Raw genomic sequence first — 15,254 nt, 5'->3', positions numbered from 1 at the left:
TTGATTTTATGAGCCCTAATAAAGAACTCGTAAGTAAATAAATAGACATAAATCTCAAAATAACTATATTTATAACCTGGAGTTAACAATTTACATAACAAAATAAAATACAGTCTTACAAATTTCATGAACGATAAGTACAGATCAAACGGATAAAATAATTTTGAGCAAAGAAAAACACTTACCAAATTATATCACAATATTACACGAGTGCCATCTTTGCGCTTTGAGGAAACGAACTTAATGTAAGCGATGAACGAATCCACAAAAACTACACACAATCATAATATAATTAAATAAGGCACTAACTACATTTGAACGTTCAATAAAACAAATGCTTTGGGGACTCATTATCAGCACAAAAGAATATTTCTATTTGTTTTGGGAAACGTATAAAAATTTGAAGGTACCGACCGAGGGTCGAACCCGCGCCTACTTGGAAGCGGTCTAACCACTAAACAAGACACTAAGCCGCTCGGACGGTTTCCAGGAGGTGCGGGTTTGAGTCTTTCGACGTTCAATTTTAAATACGTTTTCCTAACATTTTTCCATTCTTCGAGTGGAATAACGCTTTAAAAATGTTAAAAATATTCCTATTTGTATGTATTATTTAGTGACATAATTAAAACACGTCATATGATATGTGACAATGTAGACAAATATACACGAATGTTAAAACGTCCATAGAGTACGACTGTCCCTTAACTTAATAAGCCTCGTACATTGCTACGAATGGACAAACTGTATTTAAAGTAAATATATACAGTCCAATGGAGAAAGTGCAACAAATAAAGTTTCACATACATCGGGCCTCTTTTAAAATATTTTATTTGCTAGTTAATGTTAATGCAACTTTGAGACAGTTCAAAATGTCGATGTCACTTATTATATTCATATTTATAATTGATTACTCAGATGTATACAAATATTTAATAAAGCGAGAACCTTTACAGATTGTTCTTTATACAATAAATGTCAATATTTCAAGTACACTCCAAATTATATTTATTTGTAGTACAAATTAATTTATTTGATACACACATATTAACGTAATGGAATAGTAACAGTAGTATTTTTCATGATGAACTTAAACAATATTAAAATAATAAGTAGATTTCAATAAAACCCAAAATTTAACATAATTACATCACATCGATCCGAAAAAATACAAATTAAAGTCATGTTTCTGGCACGCAAATACACAAGTGACGATAATAACGAAAATATACACACAGAAAGCTTCAAAATTACTTATACAAACAAACAAACAAGCGATAAAAAACAGTAGAAATAAACATCACTGTGGTTTAAAAGGAAATCGTTTTTCAAATTTCAGCAGATTTAAGCATCCATCATCCGTTCGTATAGCACCAAATGTTGAAACCATTATATTTATTTATCTAACTACAGACACAATTACACTCGCAGGTTTTATTAAAATGACTATCTATACATAATGGCTATTTTAGTGAATATATATGACAAAGTGAAGAAATATTTTATGTCCATAATACCATACACTTAATAAAAATAATTTCTACAATATTGTCAAGATATTTAAGTTATTGGCTGTACACACTGGACTATTACGTATTTCATATATTGTTGATAGATAGTTATATAATATTTTATGATCGCTTCACATCATCATTACATTTTCAATGATTCAAAGAATCCTTCGTCGGATTTACACCAAACGAACAACGCTCATATTTATAATTCATTATGAATTGTGTGATATTCTAAGGCTTCTTTATTCCACCTAATCTACGATAATGTATTTAGCATTCGCCATCGTATGGCGATATTTTTTTCACATCAAACGTCTACTAGTATTAAACAAGCATGAAAAACAAACAAATTATATATATATATTTTAGTAAGGTAGAATATTATAAGATAAAAATATGTATATATGTTCGTTTGGTATACACCTGCAAGAGATCAATTGTAACTCGTACGTTATACACATTTTGTGAATTAAAAACCTCATAAATGTATTTTAAAAACAATAAAATAGTTTTAAAGAAACGCAAATATTTGAATATCAGTCAATCAAAACGCACGATTTACAACCATCTCTATGCGACACAAAGGATATACATCATTATAATCAATATATGAATCAAATATGTCCAAAATGAAACGGACAAACTAACAGGAACTGTATGCATATGACGAGTGCTTCACAAATTCCGACAAAATAATATTTTCTTTTTACCTATTTTTTTTCTATACGTGTATCATAGTTATAAACACCTCGTAGTCTTAACACATTAAGATTTAAATGCTAATCAATAATTTTTAGATGTAATATTTTGTACGCATATGACGTCGATTAGAAAATAATTTGTTTACTACATAATATTATAATGTTGTAATATATACACATCATTTTATTTCGATTAATGAATTATAAATAATGTATAATACACAGACAAGACAATAATAGATAGATTGTAAATAATTCATTATAAATATGCATGTCGTTTGAAAGAATATATTTTATTAAAGCCTATAAGAGCTAGAGAGAGCGGGAGAATAAGAAAGTAAGATTAAAGAAGAGATTCATAAGGAAACTGAAAAGTGTTTTATCAAATTATTAAACTATTAGCTGCTCACAGCTTTCATATAATATTGATCTATCATTATCGAGATTAAATGCAAGATTAGTTGAGGCGGAACAGCAATTGACAATATATAAGTCACAAATTACAATATTAAACATTTTATGAAAATATGAAGAAAATAAATTCTGCAATTTTTTTATTATTTATAAATTTTGATTAGATATCAAAGGAAATAACAGAAATAAAGAACTACAAAGAGCAACAGGCATTCAATATTTATAACAAAATAAACCATTTTTCTTTTGTACTGAGATAATGGACATTCATTATATTGTTAAATATGCAATATATTTAATAATTGTAAAAACTTTGTGACCAAAAAAATAAAAGTATGATTTATAATGATAATAAGAAGCTACCCCTATTTTTCTTATTTAGAATTATAAATAAAAACTTTCCTCAATTTATTTGACGAGCCATTACATTCAAACACAAAAATTAATCATGTGTTCTTCTTCAAAAGGACGGATTTAACTAGCTAAATATTTTAAAGAATATAAAAAAATATATAATTACAAATAATATTTTCATCAAAGTATAGAGAAGATGGATATATTTTTGTTAATTATTAAATTAATATAACTTTAAATAAAATCTAATATATTTATAACTGGCTAGATGTGTATATTATATTGAGTTAGTCAATAATAAATAATAAAGAAAGGTAGTACTTACATAATTTTAAAGAAATTTTGTTTTGTTGATAATTTTAAAGTAATTGTTTTAATGGTAAAATGTCAGAAAAATCGAAAGATGTCGTTAAAAATTATTTGTCATATAATAAGTTTTAAAGTAATATCTCGTCAAATAAAATTAGACAAAAAATGAAAACGGAGGCACAATTAGAATTCTGAATATAAACAGAGATCGTAAAGCGTCGTATGGTTAATTATTGTTACGCGTATGATATTTTTTAATATATACAACTAAGTACTATTTACAAATTCGATTGTTCTTGATTAATTTAATGCCGAATACAATTAATTCCAGCGACTTAACTACGTACATACATACAGTACGGTCGATAAGCCGTGGTCGCCCTGAAGTAAGGCTTTCTGAACTTTGCTTACATCTAATTTCAAGAAAGCCACGACTTGTAGACCATACTATACGTAAAATTTTTATTGTAATTATGGCAAGCCTTGGTATTGTTACATGAATCAGATTGGTGGTGATTTTAAAAAGTTATTTATAGCCAATTTATATCCGTAATTATTTTGTATTTCATATTTATTACATAATTTACAGTCAAAAAACATAGAATCGTTTTAAACATAATAATTGTTACTTGACAATAAGTTTTCTAAATATTGTCAACACAACCTTTTCATTTAAATTCGCTGATCAACAAACTACAAATAATCTAACAAATCGTTCTCAAGATTTATTAAAATATAATATACTGTATAGACGCACAAATCCAAAATTAGAAGAAAATTGCAATAATAAATTGAATATCATACTCAGGTTTCATAATGTATAGAATTAATTATTTCTTGTGTGTACATTTTGAACGAGTACGGTAATTATACGTGAATTATTATTTTTTAAGTTTAACGCAATAATAATGGTAGTTTGAACTGTAACAATTGTATAACATTCAAATTAGCAAAAACTTTATTAAATTAATTACCAATTGCATATAGTATTGCACAAGCTACTTCAGCTCTGTTAAAAGTTTTTAACTGAAATTGTAATACATTTTTACTTTAAGTCAAATTGTATACCAAAATTACATGTTCATAGCAAAACGACTAGATAAATTAGAATGTATATAGTGATGTATATATAAACAAGGAAAGGATCAGCAAGCCCTCAAAAGTGTATTTCAAAATGGTAATATTAAATTAAGTTTAATAAAGAAACGAAATTGATATCAGGAGAATTGAATTGAATCGATATCAGGAGTCTAACGACCAATCTCCATAGCTCGACACAAAGAAACTAGAAAAACAGATATGGCGCGTCACGTTCGGGTCGGCTACTCTACCTATTCGAAGCGTCAGTGGCAGTCACTCACTACACCGCTAGTACTAGTACACCGTGTCGTCGCGGTAGAGCGTGAGCGGCGGGCCTCAGGAGGGCGGCGAGGGCGCTATGTGCGGCGCGGGCGGCGGCAGCAGGCTCTCGCGGCTGGCGCGCAGGTTGGGCAGCGAGCGGGCCGCGCGCGCCTCGCGCCGCGCCTCCAGCGCCAGCAGCGAGCGGATGTCCGCCTCCAGCGGGTCCACGCTGATGTGGTACACGCCGCCCTGCAACCATACGTCATACTCACGTGTACCTAACTGTGTTCTATAAATAACAATAAAATTGTTCCGAACAACAAGCCAACAAGCCAATATTTTAGTAAATGGTAGGTTCGGTCTCCTGTGCCTTCTAAAATATTTGTCAAAATTTGACAAATTAGGTATCGTTGGAAGCGTCTAAAATGTCCGCTACATGAGGCCATATTAAATTGAATGTGGCACCCTCTAGAAGACAGACTTGGAAAAATGGAAAAATATCATGTTTGATGTCAAATGAAAGGTCTCAATTAGCACATTTCAATTTTTTTCCCCATTTGCGCGCTAGATTGGTTGCATATACTCAATATTTGGAAATCATTTCTACAAAACAGTTAAATTTAAACAAAGAAAATGTAGTAAATAATATATGTATAGTAGTAAACAAGCAGTTCTTAAATACCTAATTACGAATAAAAACTCTAAAATAATCGAAATAAAATATAAGTTCAAAGCCAAAACACCAACTTCTTATATAAATAGTCTCTCCTGAAATTGATGTGTATAAATTATTCAATTTATGTATGATCAATTAAATAAATAACATACACGTAATACATTGTCCAGTATAACCTTAATGCAACAACCCTCAATATAACGATTTCCTTGATTTAACGAATTTTTCGAAATTCCCTAAAACTAGCCGTATAAGTTAATACAAAATATAACATTACATTAGGAATACATTTGTTCAAAACGTTTTTAAAATTAATTTTCAATCTTGCAAGACATATAAGTATTATTTACCTCTATATAACGAATTTCATTATCTTATAACTTTTACATAACGAATCTTATCACATTCAATTTCTTATTAAAATCAAGTCTCGACAGTTATTATTATTTGACGTTCAGTAACGTAAACACTGCTGTTTGACACAGTTGTTTTAAAGTTTGCAAAGGCTGATAAACGAAAAATCTGAAATCAATAATTTTTTTTAGCCTTGTTAAAACGAATTGTAGACAACCTCCGTATAACGAACTTCATTTTACCAAATTACTTGATATAACGAATGATTTCTAACTGCCTTCAGTATCGTGAAATCGAGGTTGCAGTGTTATCATCATTAGGAGTATTATAAAGCGGTTAAAGCTTCTATGGAAAAAATCTTATGTAAATATAATGCGTATGTAATCCTACAGATAACAAAATACCAATATTCTAAAGGCGTTTGTAATGTTTTTATACCATCAAACAATATAATCAGGAACTTGATTGTGTATAATATGAAAAAAATAGATACTGTTTTACAGCATCTGGTAAAGCAAAACCATAATAATGTAACAACTATAAAACACTATTCAGTATTATCAATACAAGCGACTCCATTGACTTTGTATTGAATATGATATAAAAGTAAGGCACATTTCAGAAATCTACATGTTTTTCTGTTTACGTTACATCATTGTTTATTATTTTCTATAACAAATTATATAACTAATTTTTTTTCTGGTTTTTTTCTATTTAATAGAAAAACAATATTGATATTAGCCTCGTTGTAGAATAACTATTATTGTGTTCTAAGTTTATTATTTGTAAATATAACATAGTTATGAATCATGTTTTGTAATGCTATGGCTATTATAAATTTTTCCTTATCGCTCACTAGTAAACGTCTCATAGTACGTTTTTATAACATAGCTAGCGGCCCCCGCGCGACTTCGTGCGCTTTTACGAATATTTATTTAAGTATATTTGAGAAAAAAATATTAATTATTTTAGTATGGTTAAGTACACTGTTATACACTAAATTTAATCTTTTAGTAATTTATTTAGTATTAATTAGAAAAATGTTTAGTTATTTGACATCTTTCTAGGTAGGCAGTAAGAACGCAGTTTTTCGCGCGTAATTTCTGATCCCTCGAGATTTTTGGGATAAAAAGTAGTCTATATATTGATCAATAACCCTCACTACCTTTATCATTTTATTTGCTCGCGAATACTGCGCTAGTTAGTCCTCAACAAGGGGGCGTTCAATACCTCGGCGTGGTGCGGAGGGTCCCCGGGTGGCGCGAGGTGTGGAAGGCGCGTGTCGGAGTAGCGGCGCTCGCGACCGCGGTAGGTCTCGAAGCCGCCGCTCTCGTCCTCCTCGTGGTAGGCGGCAGGCGGCGGCGGCGGCGGTTCGATGTTGGCCACCACCTGTCCGCGCGTGCTTCGCTCGCGCCGCTTGCCGCCTCCACCCCCGCCGCCCCCGCCACCACATCGCGCGGGCGGGGACCCGTGGATCGGAATTTTTTCAGGGGCATTTTGTATTAAGAGTATCCTGGGGAAAATACAAATGGAATAATGTTAATTGTCAATATTTAAAAACACAGCTTTACGTTTTTTTCGTATACATAGTATACGAAAAGGCGCCTCACTATTTTTTACAGTATTGTCATATATTAGTTTTGTCGTTACACACAATGATCAATTAGTTTACACGCACACTATTATTAATTACCTAATCAGAGAAAGCATTACTTTAAGGTAAGATACTTGTTCAATGTGGATTGTTCACGTCATTATAGATTATTTTTAGATTTCATAATTATTTTTAAATGAAAGAATACTTTTTTTTTTCAATATGCCAAGATAATCTCATCATATCGTACTTAAAAAGCAGTTGCGTAATATAATTTTATTAAGAAAGACAAATGAGATGAAGCAGAGTAAAAATTTTATTATCCCTTAACTACATACTATATAAATGTTTTGCAGAAATTAAAAAATATATATTGTTCAACTCGATAAGCAAATGAAAATGTTTCAGTATTGAATAATAACGATATAATATAGGTAAAAACATATTTATTTGTTTTTTATAATATTAAACTTTAATTTTTAATAACTTAGGTTTCTCATAATAGAGGCTATCAAATTATAAGTTATGTTGTAGGTATATATATACCTAATACCACTACTTAATATACTGTTTATTGACATCTCATGTATTTTCCTTATATTCAATACCATTTTTAATTTCAACGATAGGTATATTGGAAATGTTAATAAATGATATTTTAATAAAAACAGTCGTGTATTTGAAAATCTATTTCTTTTAGGTACACAATTAAAGGAAACCATCGTTTAATAGAATATATATATAAGAAATATAATTGGTAGATTATATATAATACTCAGGTAAATCACTCAGTGAACTCTACCTACAACGCTTTTCGTCAAAAAGCATATAGATATAAAAAAAACTTAAAGCATACATTGAAATATCCTAAAAATAATAAAGAATTAGTTAAAATGCTTTCATCATCATATAAAGCTTAAATAATCGCATGCCTAATATGGTACAAGTAAATGATAAATGTTATGAGTACCTATTACAAAATTTCACTTTCAGTGCGTCTCAAGTTGTGTAACTCGTTTTGACTTTAAGCTTCATTTTGCCTTTGAGTGTATTAAACTAGTGGTTATTTCTTTCGTATGACCTAACCTACTTTCATTACTTTACGTATAAACACGGTTGACATAGATTTCGTACAAAATTATCATTTATTACATAAATACTTCGCAATATATATTTGGACAAAAATAAAGCATTTTAATTTCACATTAATATATTATGTGATACAAAAGTCACGTTAGCCTTTTTCTTTATCATTGTTTGTCAATATTGTATTTAGTTTTGAATATTATTACGAAATTATTGATAATATGTTATCTTATTAGGACATATATAATTTAAATATTAGTAAGCATAAATTTTTAACACTGTTTTTCTGACCTAGAAACAAAGGATGCAAATTCGTATCTCAACACGGTAATTTAGACAATTTTAGCATTAAAAGCGAATGTAAATAGTAAGTATATTACCTTATATCCAAACTGTCTACAGTATAATATAATAAAGCGAAAGAGTTTGTTTGTTTTAACGCTAATATCTCTGTGACTACTTATCGGATTTACTTTATTTGTGTATTGTAAGAAAGCTCCTCAGGAGGGCTATAGGCTATAGTAAGAATTACATTGTAATGTTATAACATTACAATGTAATTCTTAGTTGGCCTTAAATGACAAAATAACAATAATTACAAGCGAATGTTATTCCATCATCAAGGAATTTTTATGAACATACGTCTTGGCTTTATTATATGCATATTATAGAATGTAATTTGGACGTGTACTTTACGAAAAATTTTAAAATTAAAATAATTCAACGCTGTATTTACGCGACATGCGCCAGCCCTATGCCAGTAGCTTCCCGAACTTTATCACCCATAGCATAGTATAGCTAAAAAGCGTTATAGTCTTCCGCGCAGAATATACGTATCTCTCATATTTTACAGATGAGATGTCATTCCGATCGACGGCCGGAGTAAATTTTTACTTGATGTTAATTACATACAGTCAAAACAAACGAAGTTATATATTCTTTGGCAACGTTGTTTTCTGTTGGCAACGTTGATTTGGTCTTAATTATAAAAACAAGTAGTTCATGATTGAATGTATCAATTTTAGAATCAATCTGTTGGTAAATGCAGCATAATAAAAGTATTATTATAGGTGGTAAGCGGTCGAAGTTGCGAGCGGCCCGTTAGTTAGCTATAAAATTGTTTTATTTAGAAACTTACCTATTGTGAGCTCTCCAACGATTGCACAAATGTAAGTACTGCCGACATTGTATGTACATGAATACCGCTCCACCAGTAAAGCCTACAGCAACTACAACTAGCTTCGTCCAAAATGGCCACGCTGAAATATGAGAATAAAAAGTTTTATACGATATCCCAATTGCGGATTATGTCAATTACTTTTCTGACTCTGACTAGTCTGACTGCCTTCACTCTAACAAGAAAAGTTGGGTCCCACCACACAATTTACAGGACGGAAAGCGAGGATCGGTTTTATTGATTAGGTTTCCTCGGGTGACCCTGCTATATGTGAGATAACAATGAAAAAACCTTTTCGTTTTTAAAGTGAGTTAAATAAAAAGGTGGCATTGAATTCTTTTTAAAATATCTTATAGCCTTGCCAAAATAATAGTGCTCATTATGATTAAACTTTATCTAGGTTTATTCTTTGCGGTTATACTTTTAAAGACAGTGTCACGTTAATATGATAAAAAAAATAAGCGCACTCAATTGTCATAATACGAAATTAACACCAGTCACTAAAATATATAACAGTTATTAAGAGCATAGAATATGTAAAACATTCATAATGAAATTACTTAGGTAATTAATTAGGTAGACTTTCTTACAATATCTTAATGTATCTCACAATTCTCACACATTTGCAGGATATACTTGGGAATATTTATGTTGGAGTTGGATGATACATATACAAGGAAAGCTACAGGCTATTTTACATTACTATGATCGTTTTGATGTATCCCACTGTAACTACGATAAGAGTTAGCTTCGGCACTTAGAAAGTGTCATGTCACACGTGTCATATAAAACTTTAAACATAAACAACAGGTAAAAGCTAGTTTGTCATAAAATTCGTTTTTAATAATATTTATATGAGAAACATCATAAAAAAGAAATTGGTGTAATATCGGTTATCACACCATGAAATAATAATTTACGTACTGATGTGAACATAATATGGATTAATTTAAAAAGCAATTTTTATGTGTATATAAAACACTTGTTAGTATATACCTAAATAGAAAATGAAACAAAGGTTACATTATTTGTTTAGTTGGATTGTAATTAACTTATTTTATACCTATTCTTTTTACAAGTACGTAGTGACTTAATTAATTTATTATATACAAATGACTATGTAAAATAGGGTCGAGGGCGTGTTTAATCTATACATCTATATGCTGCCATAACTTTTTCACCTTCTTACACATCCAAACTCTCTGACTTAATCAAGCTTTGTAAAATCTTCTTGGGACGCAGCTAATACATATGAAACTAAATCTCCTGAGTGGGGTTCGAAATCATAATCTTCGGATTTATTCAAACACTTGTTGTCTTCACTAGCTCTACTTCTTATTTCATCTGAAGCGGACGTGGCGCAATGGTTTCATCACTCAACACGCAATGTTTTGAGAATTGAACAAATATGAAGTATAGACTGTCTTAACACTAAGTTCCCACGAACTGCCCCACCATATGCGTGAAAAAAATTTAAAAATATTATGAAAACATAATCAACTCACCAATAAGTCCTCTATTCACTTCCTCAACAGCACGCTCAATAAGCACGAAAAGGGACCACATAACACATAATGCGGCAACACAGTGGAACAACACAGCACAGCAGAGACGACGTCTCTCTACACCAGACATCTCTAATAAGCGCCACTAAAAATATATTATTATTAATGAATAGTTTTTAATGGAAACAGAAAAATTATAAATCCCGCAAAGCAGGGCAAGAAGAGGGAATTATGTGTTAAAACACTTCATTCCCAATTTTCTAAAGTGACATTCAAAGAGCGAGGAAGAAAATAATTTAAATCAAGCTCCAGAGTCGAGACCCAATCCACATTTATCGTCTGTATAATCAAACACTGTTCCTGCTCGTGAGTCACTAGGGCCTCTTATAATAACAAATAAAATAAGTGTGAAAGTAAACTTTAACATGGTCAAGACAGCATGTCCATTGTCCACTAATAATAAATTTCCAAAGAGTAAATTTGTATGTTGGGTAAATCATTTCAATTTAATTAAATTAAGAGCTGTCTTGTTATTGTAAGAGCCATTCCTTAATGTCCCACTATAAACGTGATAGATATGGGTTTGGTTCCCAAACATTTATTAATTTTTTTACGCTAGTAAGATAAATACAAGTGTTGAGTTTTGCCACTCAACACAAAGTGTCTGAATTTGTCTGTTCCTCAGGCAATCATTTGCAATTGGAATCATTTCGGACAAGTATTTTAATGAACATGAACATAATATTAACAATATTTCTTAGATGTAATATAATATACATCTATAATATTAACATAGAATATTTCAATGTATATTTATATAGAATTAGTGGACCCGAAAGCAGCTACGCCCGCTTGAACTATACGACTATTTATTAAATATATTTATGAAATTATTTTCAATTTTCAATAGAGAGATGCGTTAAGCCAGCTCATTTTGGTTGACGTTTTCTAACAACAAACTTTGCAAATCGTTGCTTAGCAACGACGGTTATTATTAACATGGCGGAATAAATAGCATGTCAAATTCATAAGTATTTTAATATATTGGTATATTTCGAAAATAATACAAATATGAGAAAAAAAAGTATCCTATGTTCATCCCGAGACCCTCAAGTATCTCTATATGAGTATGTTATCACAATTAAATTAGCGGTTTGGGCCTGATTGCGTAACACACAGACAGACAGAGTTACTTTCGAATTTATAATATAGGTATGGATGGATGGATGTATATTAACATGAATATATGAAGTTCAATATTTTTAAAATATATACCTCACTAAATGGCTTTATTTTGGTATGCATAATAAAATTAAATTTGCAAAGTTCACATGATCTTGTTTCAGATGCTGTTAGCCATTGTTGAAGACAACTTTGGTGCACATATTTAAGACTTCCTGTAAGAGAATAAATGCATTATCTACACTATATTAAAACAGTACAAAAAATGTGTTGTACTTAAAATTATTCAAATTTTATTTAACATAATAAACAATTTGTAATAGCAGAAGCATCTATGATTTTTAAGTTATTGTATGTTGATTTGTCATTGCATATCTTCTGATGTACTAGATGGCTTTGAAAACATCTTTTTGATGGTTTACCTAATATAGATCAATACATAATATGTAGTGAAGCTTAACTATAAATAAATAATTAAATGATAACAAAATTGTTAACCATTATTAATTATTATACTTTCCTGGTTATACTAGTTTAGCTTAAGTAAATGAAATAATGAAATACCATCCATGTCAAATGCCAAAGTGCCACAACGGGCCTCTTATAGTTTTTACTGAAATTTAATATGGAATTTATATGTACATATAACATTTGATATAAATGTGTCCTAGCACAATATCTGACTGTAAGCATAAATGTTGTGGATTTGATACCCCTCAGGTAAATGAGTAATTTTCAATTCCTAGATGTGGTAAAAAGTATTGAGTTCTGCCGTTCAACATACAATAAAAGTTAGTAATTTTATAATTGAGAAAACAGTAATAATATTATTTAAGTAATTAATTTTACTTTACTTAAATAGTATGTCTTGTTTTTATTCATTTCGATTTTAACAAAATCGTTATAAAAACATAGTGTTCAGACATTTCATTCTTCGGCTAAGACATTGCGTGTTGACGAGTGAAACTCAACGCCACCTTTTCCCTCAATACCAGAGGGAAGAAATGAAAATATAAATTTAAATAAATATAATACTTTGAATGGGGATCAAACCCACAAGCAATCACATATACAGTACACACTTGTGCCTACAACCTGCCTCCTGGCTGACTTTATAAACAAAATAACAATACCTTGGCATAAAATTAATATTAAGTATGTGTTTAAAAAATCACATGTTTTATTTCAATAATATATAGAAATATTAATTGTTAAAAATGAGTATTTGTAATTATTACATTTGATTGTTATGTACACAAAAGTCAGCAGAATAAATACAGAAAAAATATATTAAAATGTCAAATAAATTAACAAAATTCTCTTTCAATTTTAATTCTTACTTACACTAGACTTATGGTCTGTACTTTTTGTCATCTTATACATTTCTTTTAATTTTTTTTCTTTATGTATTACCTAGAACTAGGCTTATGTTATTACATACATTTATTTCTATATTTATACCATATCTCTAGGTAATTTTAAATACTTAAATTTATATTAATGGCGTTATGGCCATAAGATAAATTAAAAAATTATGAAAATACTACGCTTACCAGAACAATAACAAGGAGCTAATAAAGGATTGTGAGTTTCGCTTTCGCAATGGCAAATCCGACAAATATCTCCACTAGAATTACTGCAAGATGTTTGACTGCTTCCAGACCCTGCGCGAATAGGTTCTCTGCCACATCCCCCGCCCCATTCCCAGCTTTCAATATCGGACGAATTCTTAACACTTATTTGTTGAACCGGCATAATGATGTTAAAAACTAACTACTATTCATGTAACATATTATTTATTTATTTATTTTTAGAAAACTAAAGAAATCCTAATACTCGACAAACCGATTCTAAGGATAGTGGAAACATGTCACTCTCAGTTAATTACTTTTATAATGAAGAAAACGAATTATTTTTAACTTATATAAAAAAATAAGCAAAAAAATTTAATAAATTTGTTATATACAGATTATTTTTGCACACACTATTAAAATGAAAAGATGAAAACATCAATAGTTGCATAGAATTCAAGAAGTAGATTATTAAATTTATAATATAGCAACAACAGATACAAAATATATAGACGACAGACGTTAAACGATAAGACTTTTAACTCGAGTCGATTTGATATATTATTATTGTATCGAACTAAAATCTTATATTTAAAGTGCATCTTTTATTTAAATTAAATGAATAATATTTGAAGGACACAGTTTTATCATAAAATAAATTTAATATTAAAATATGGGTTTTCTTTCAATCTTCTAAATTCAATTTAGGTAGTTTTGAAGAATAATAACTAAAGAAATATTATAATTATTAGTTTTTAAGAAGTCTGATCACTCATAATTTTTATTATAAGAAATAAAATATTAACAGCGGCTTTTAGGCTGCGGCTATATTATATAGTTATTTTGTGAATAAAATTATTTTCTATCGCTATATGGCTATCGCCAATACCTACGACTTGATTTCGGAATGAAGTGGTGCGGCGGTGTCCCTTTGATAGGTTTATGTGTGCGTGCGTCGTCCAAATGGCGTTTTATTTTACAACGACAATTTTATTTCAGGTTGAGGTTTTCTGTTTAATTGATGCTGTTTTTTATTTTAAAGCTAAAGCAGTAATAATTAATATACTCGTAATTTTTTTATTATTTATTAGGTATTTCATTAATGATTGTTCTTTATTTTTAAATTAAAACGTTTATTTAAAAGTAATAGAAGCATATTTTTGCAAATAAACCACGTTTTAAAATATTTTCTTATATCACCCTTGCCAAAGTAATATAAGTTTCATGATATAATATAAATATATTTCTACTGTCGTCCAATCTGGACGTGCACACCAAAAAAACTCGACGGAATCGAAAGAAAAAATAGAATTGTAAGATTTTCTTATATTCATAGTTTTTCTTACACACAGACACAAGTAATAAAAGGTTTAAAATTAGTAAAACAATTTAAAAAATCATAATTAATCATTTGAAAATAATTTTTTAATATTAGTAATGTGACGCAGTAGTACTTTGAAATTTTATATAAAACGAGCT

At 29.7% G+C, this 15,254-nt stretch overlaps 1 protein-coding gene across 1 annotated transcript; it reads right to left on the bottom strand.

The window, feature by feature from the left end:
* Window positions 1-48: 48 nt before the first annotated feature.
* LOC146532749 (E3 ubiquitin-protein ligase MARCHF8-like) lies at window positions 49-14,238 on the bottom strand. The gene is made up of 6 exons (XM_085196851.1): window positions 13,758-14,238; window positions 12,298-12,419; window positions 11,023-11,167; window positions 9,479-9,599; window positions 6,891-7,173; window positions 49-4,879 (listed from the first exon to the last, which is right to left on the bottom strand). Exons 1-6 carry the CDS (start codon window positions 13,957-13,959, stop codon window positions 4,706-4,708), a joined length of 1,047 nt encoding a protein of 348 aa, XP_085052977.1. The 5' UTR covers window positions 13,960-14,238; the 3' UTR covers window positions 49-4,705.
* Between the last annotated feature and the right edge of the window lie 1,016 nt (window positions 14,239-15,254).

The sequence above is a fragment of the Heliconius melpomene genome, chromosome 13 (genome assembly GCF_056956725.1).
Source record: "Heliconius melpomene rosina isolate 202511_hmr_F chromosome 13, ASM5695672v1, whole genome shotgun sequence".
NCBI classification, from domain to species: domain Eukaryota; kingdom Metazoa; phylum Arthropoda; class Insecta; order Lepidoptera; family Nymphalidae; genus Heliconius; species Heliconius melpomene.
The sequence above is the reverse complement of the archived record's forward strand: the minus strand, read 5'-3'. Positions and strand labels throughout refer to the sequence as shown.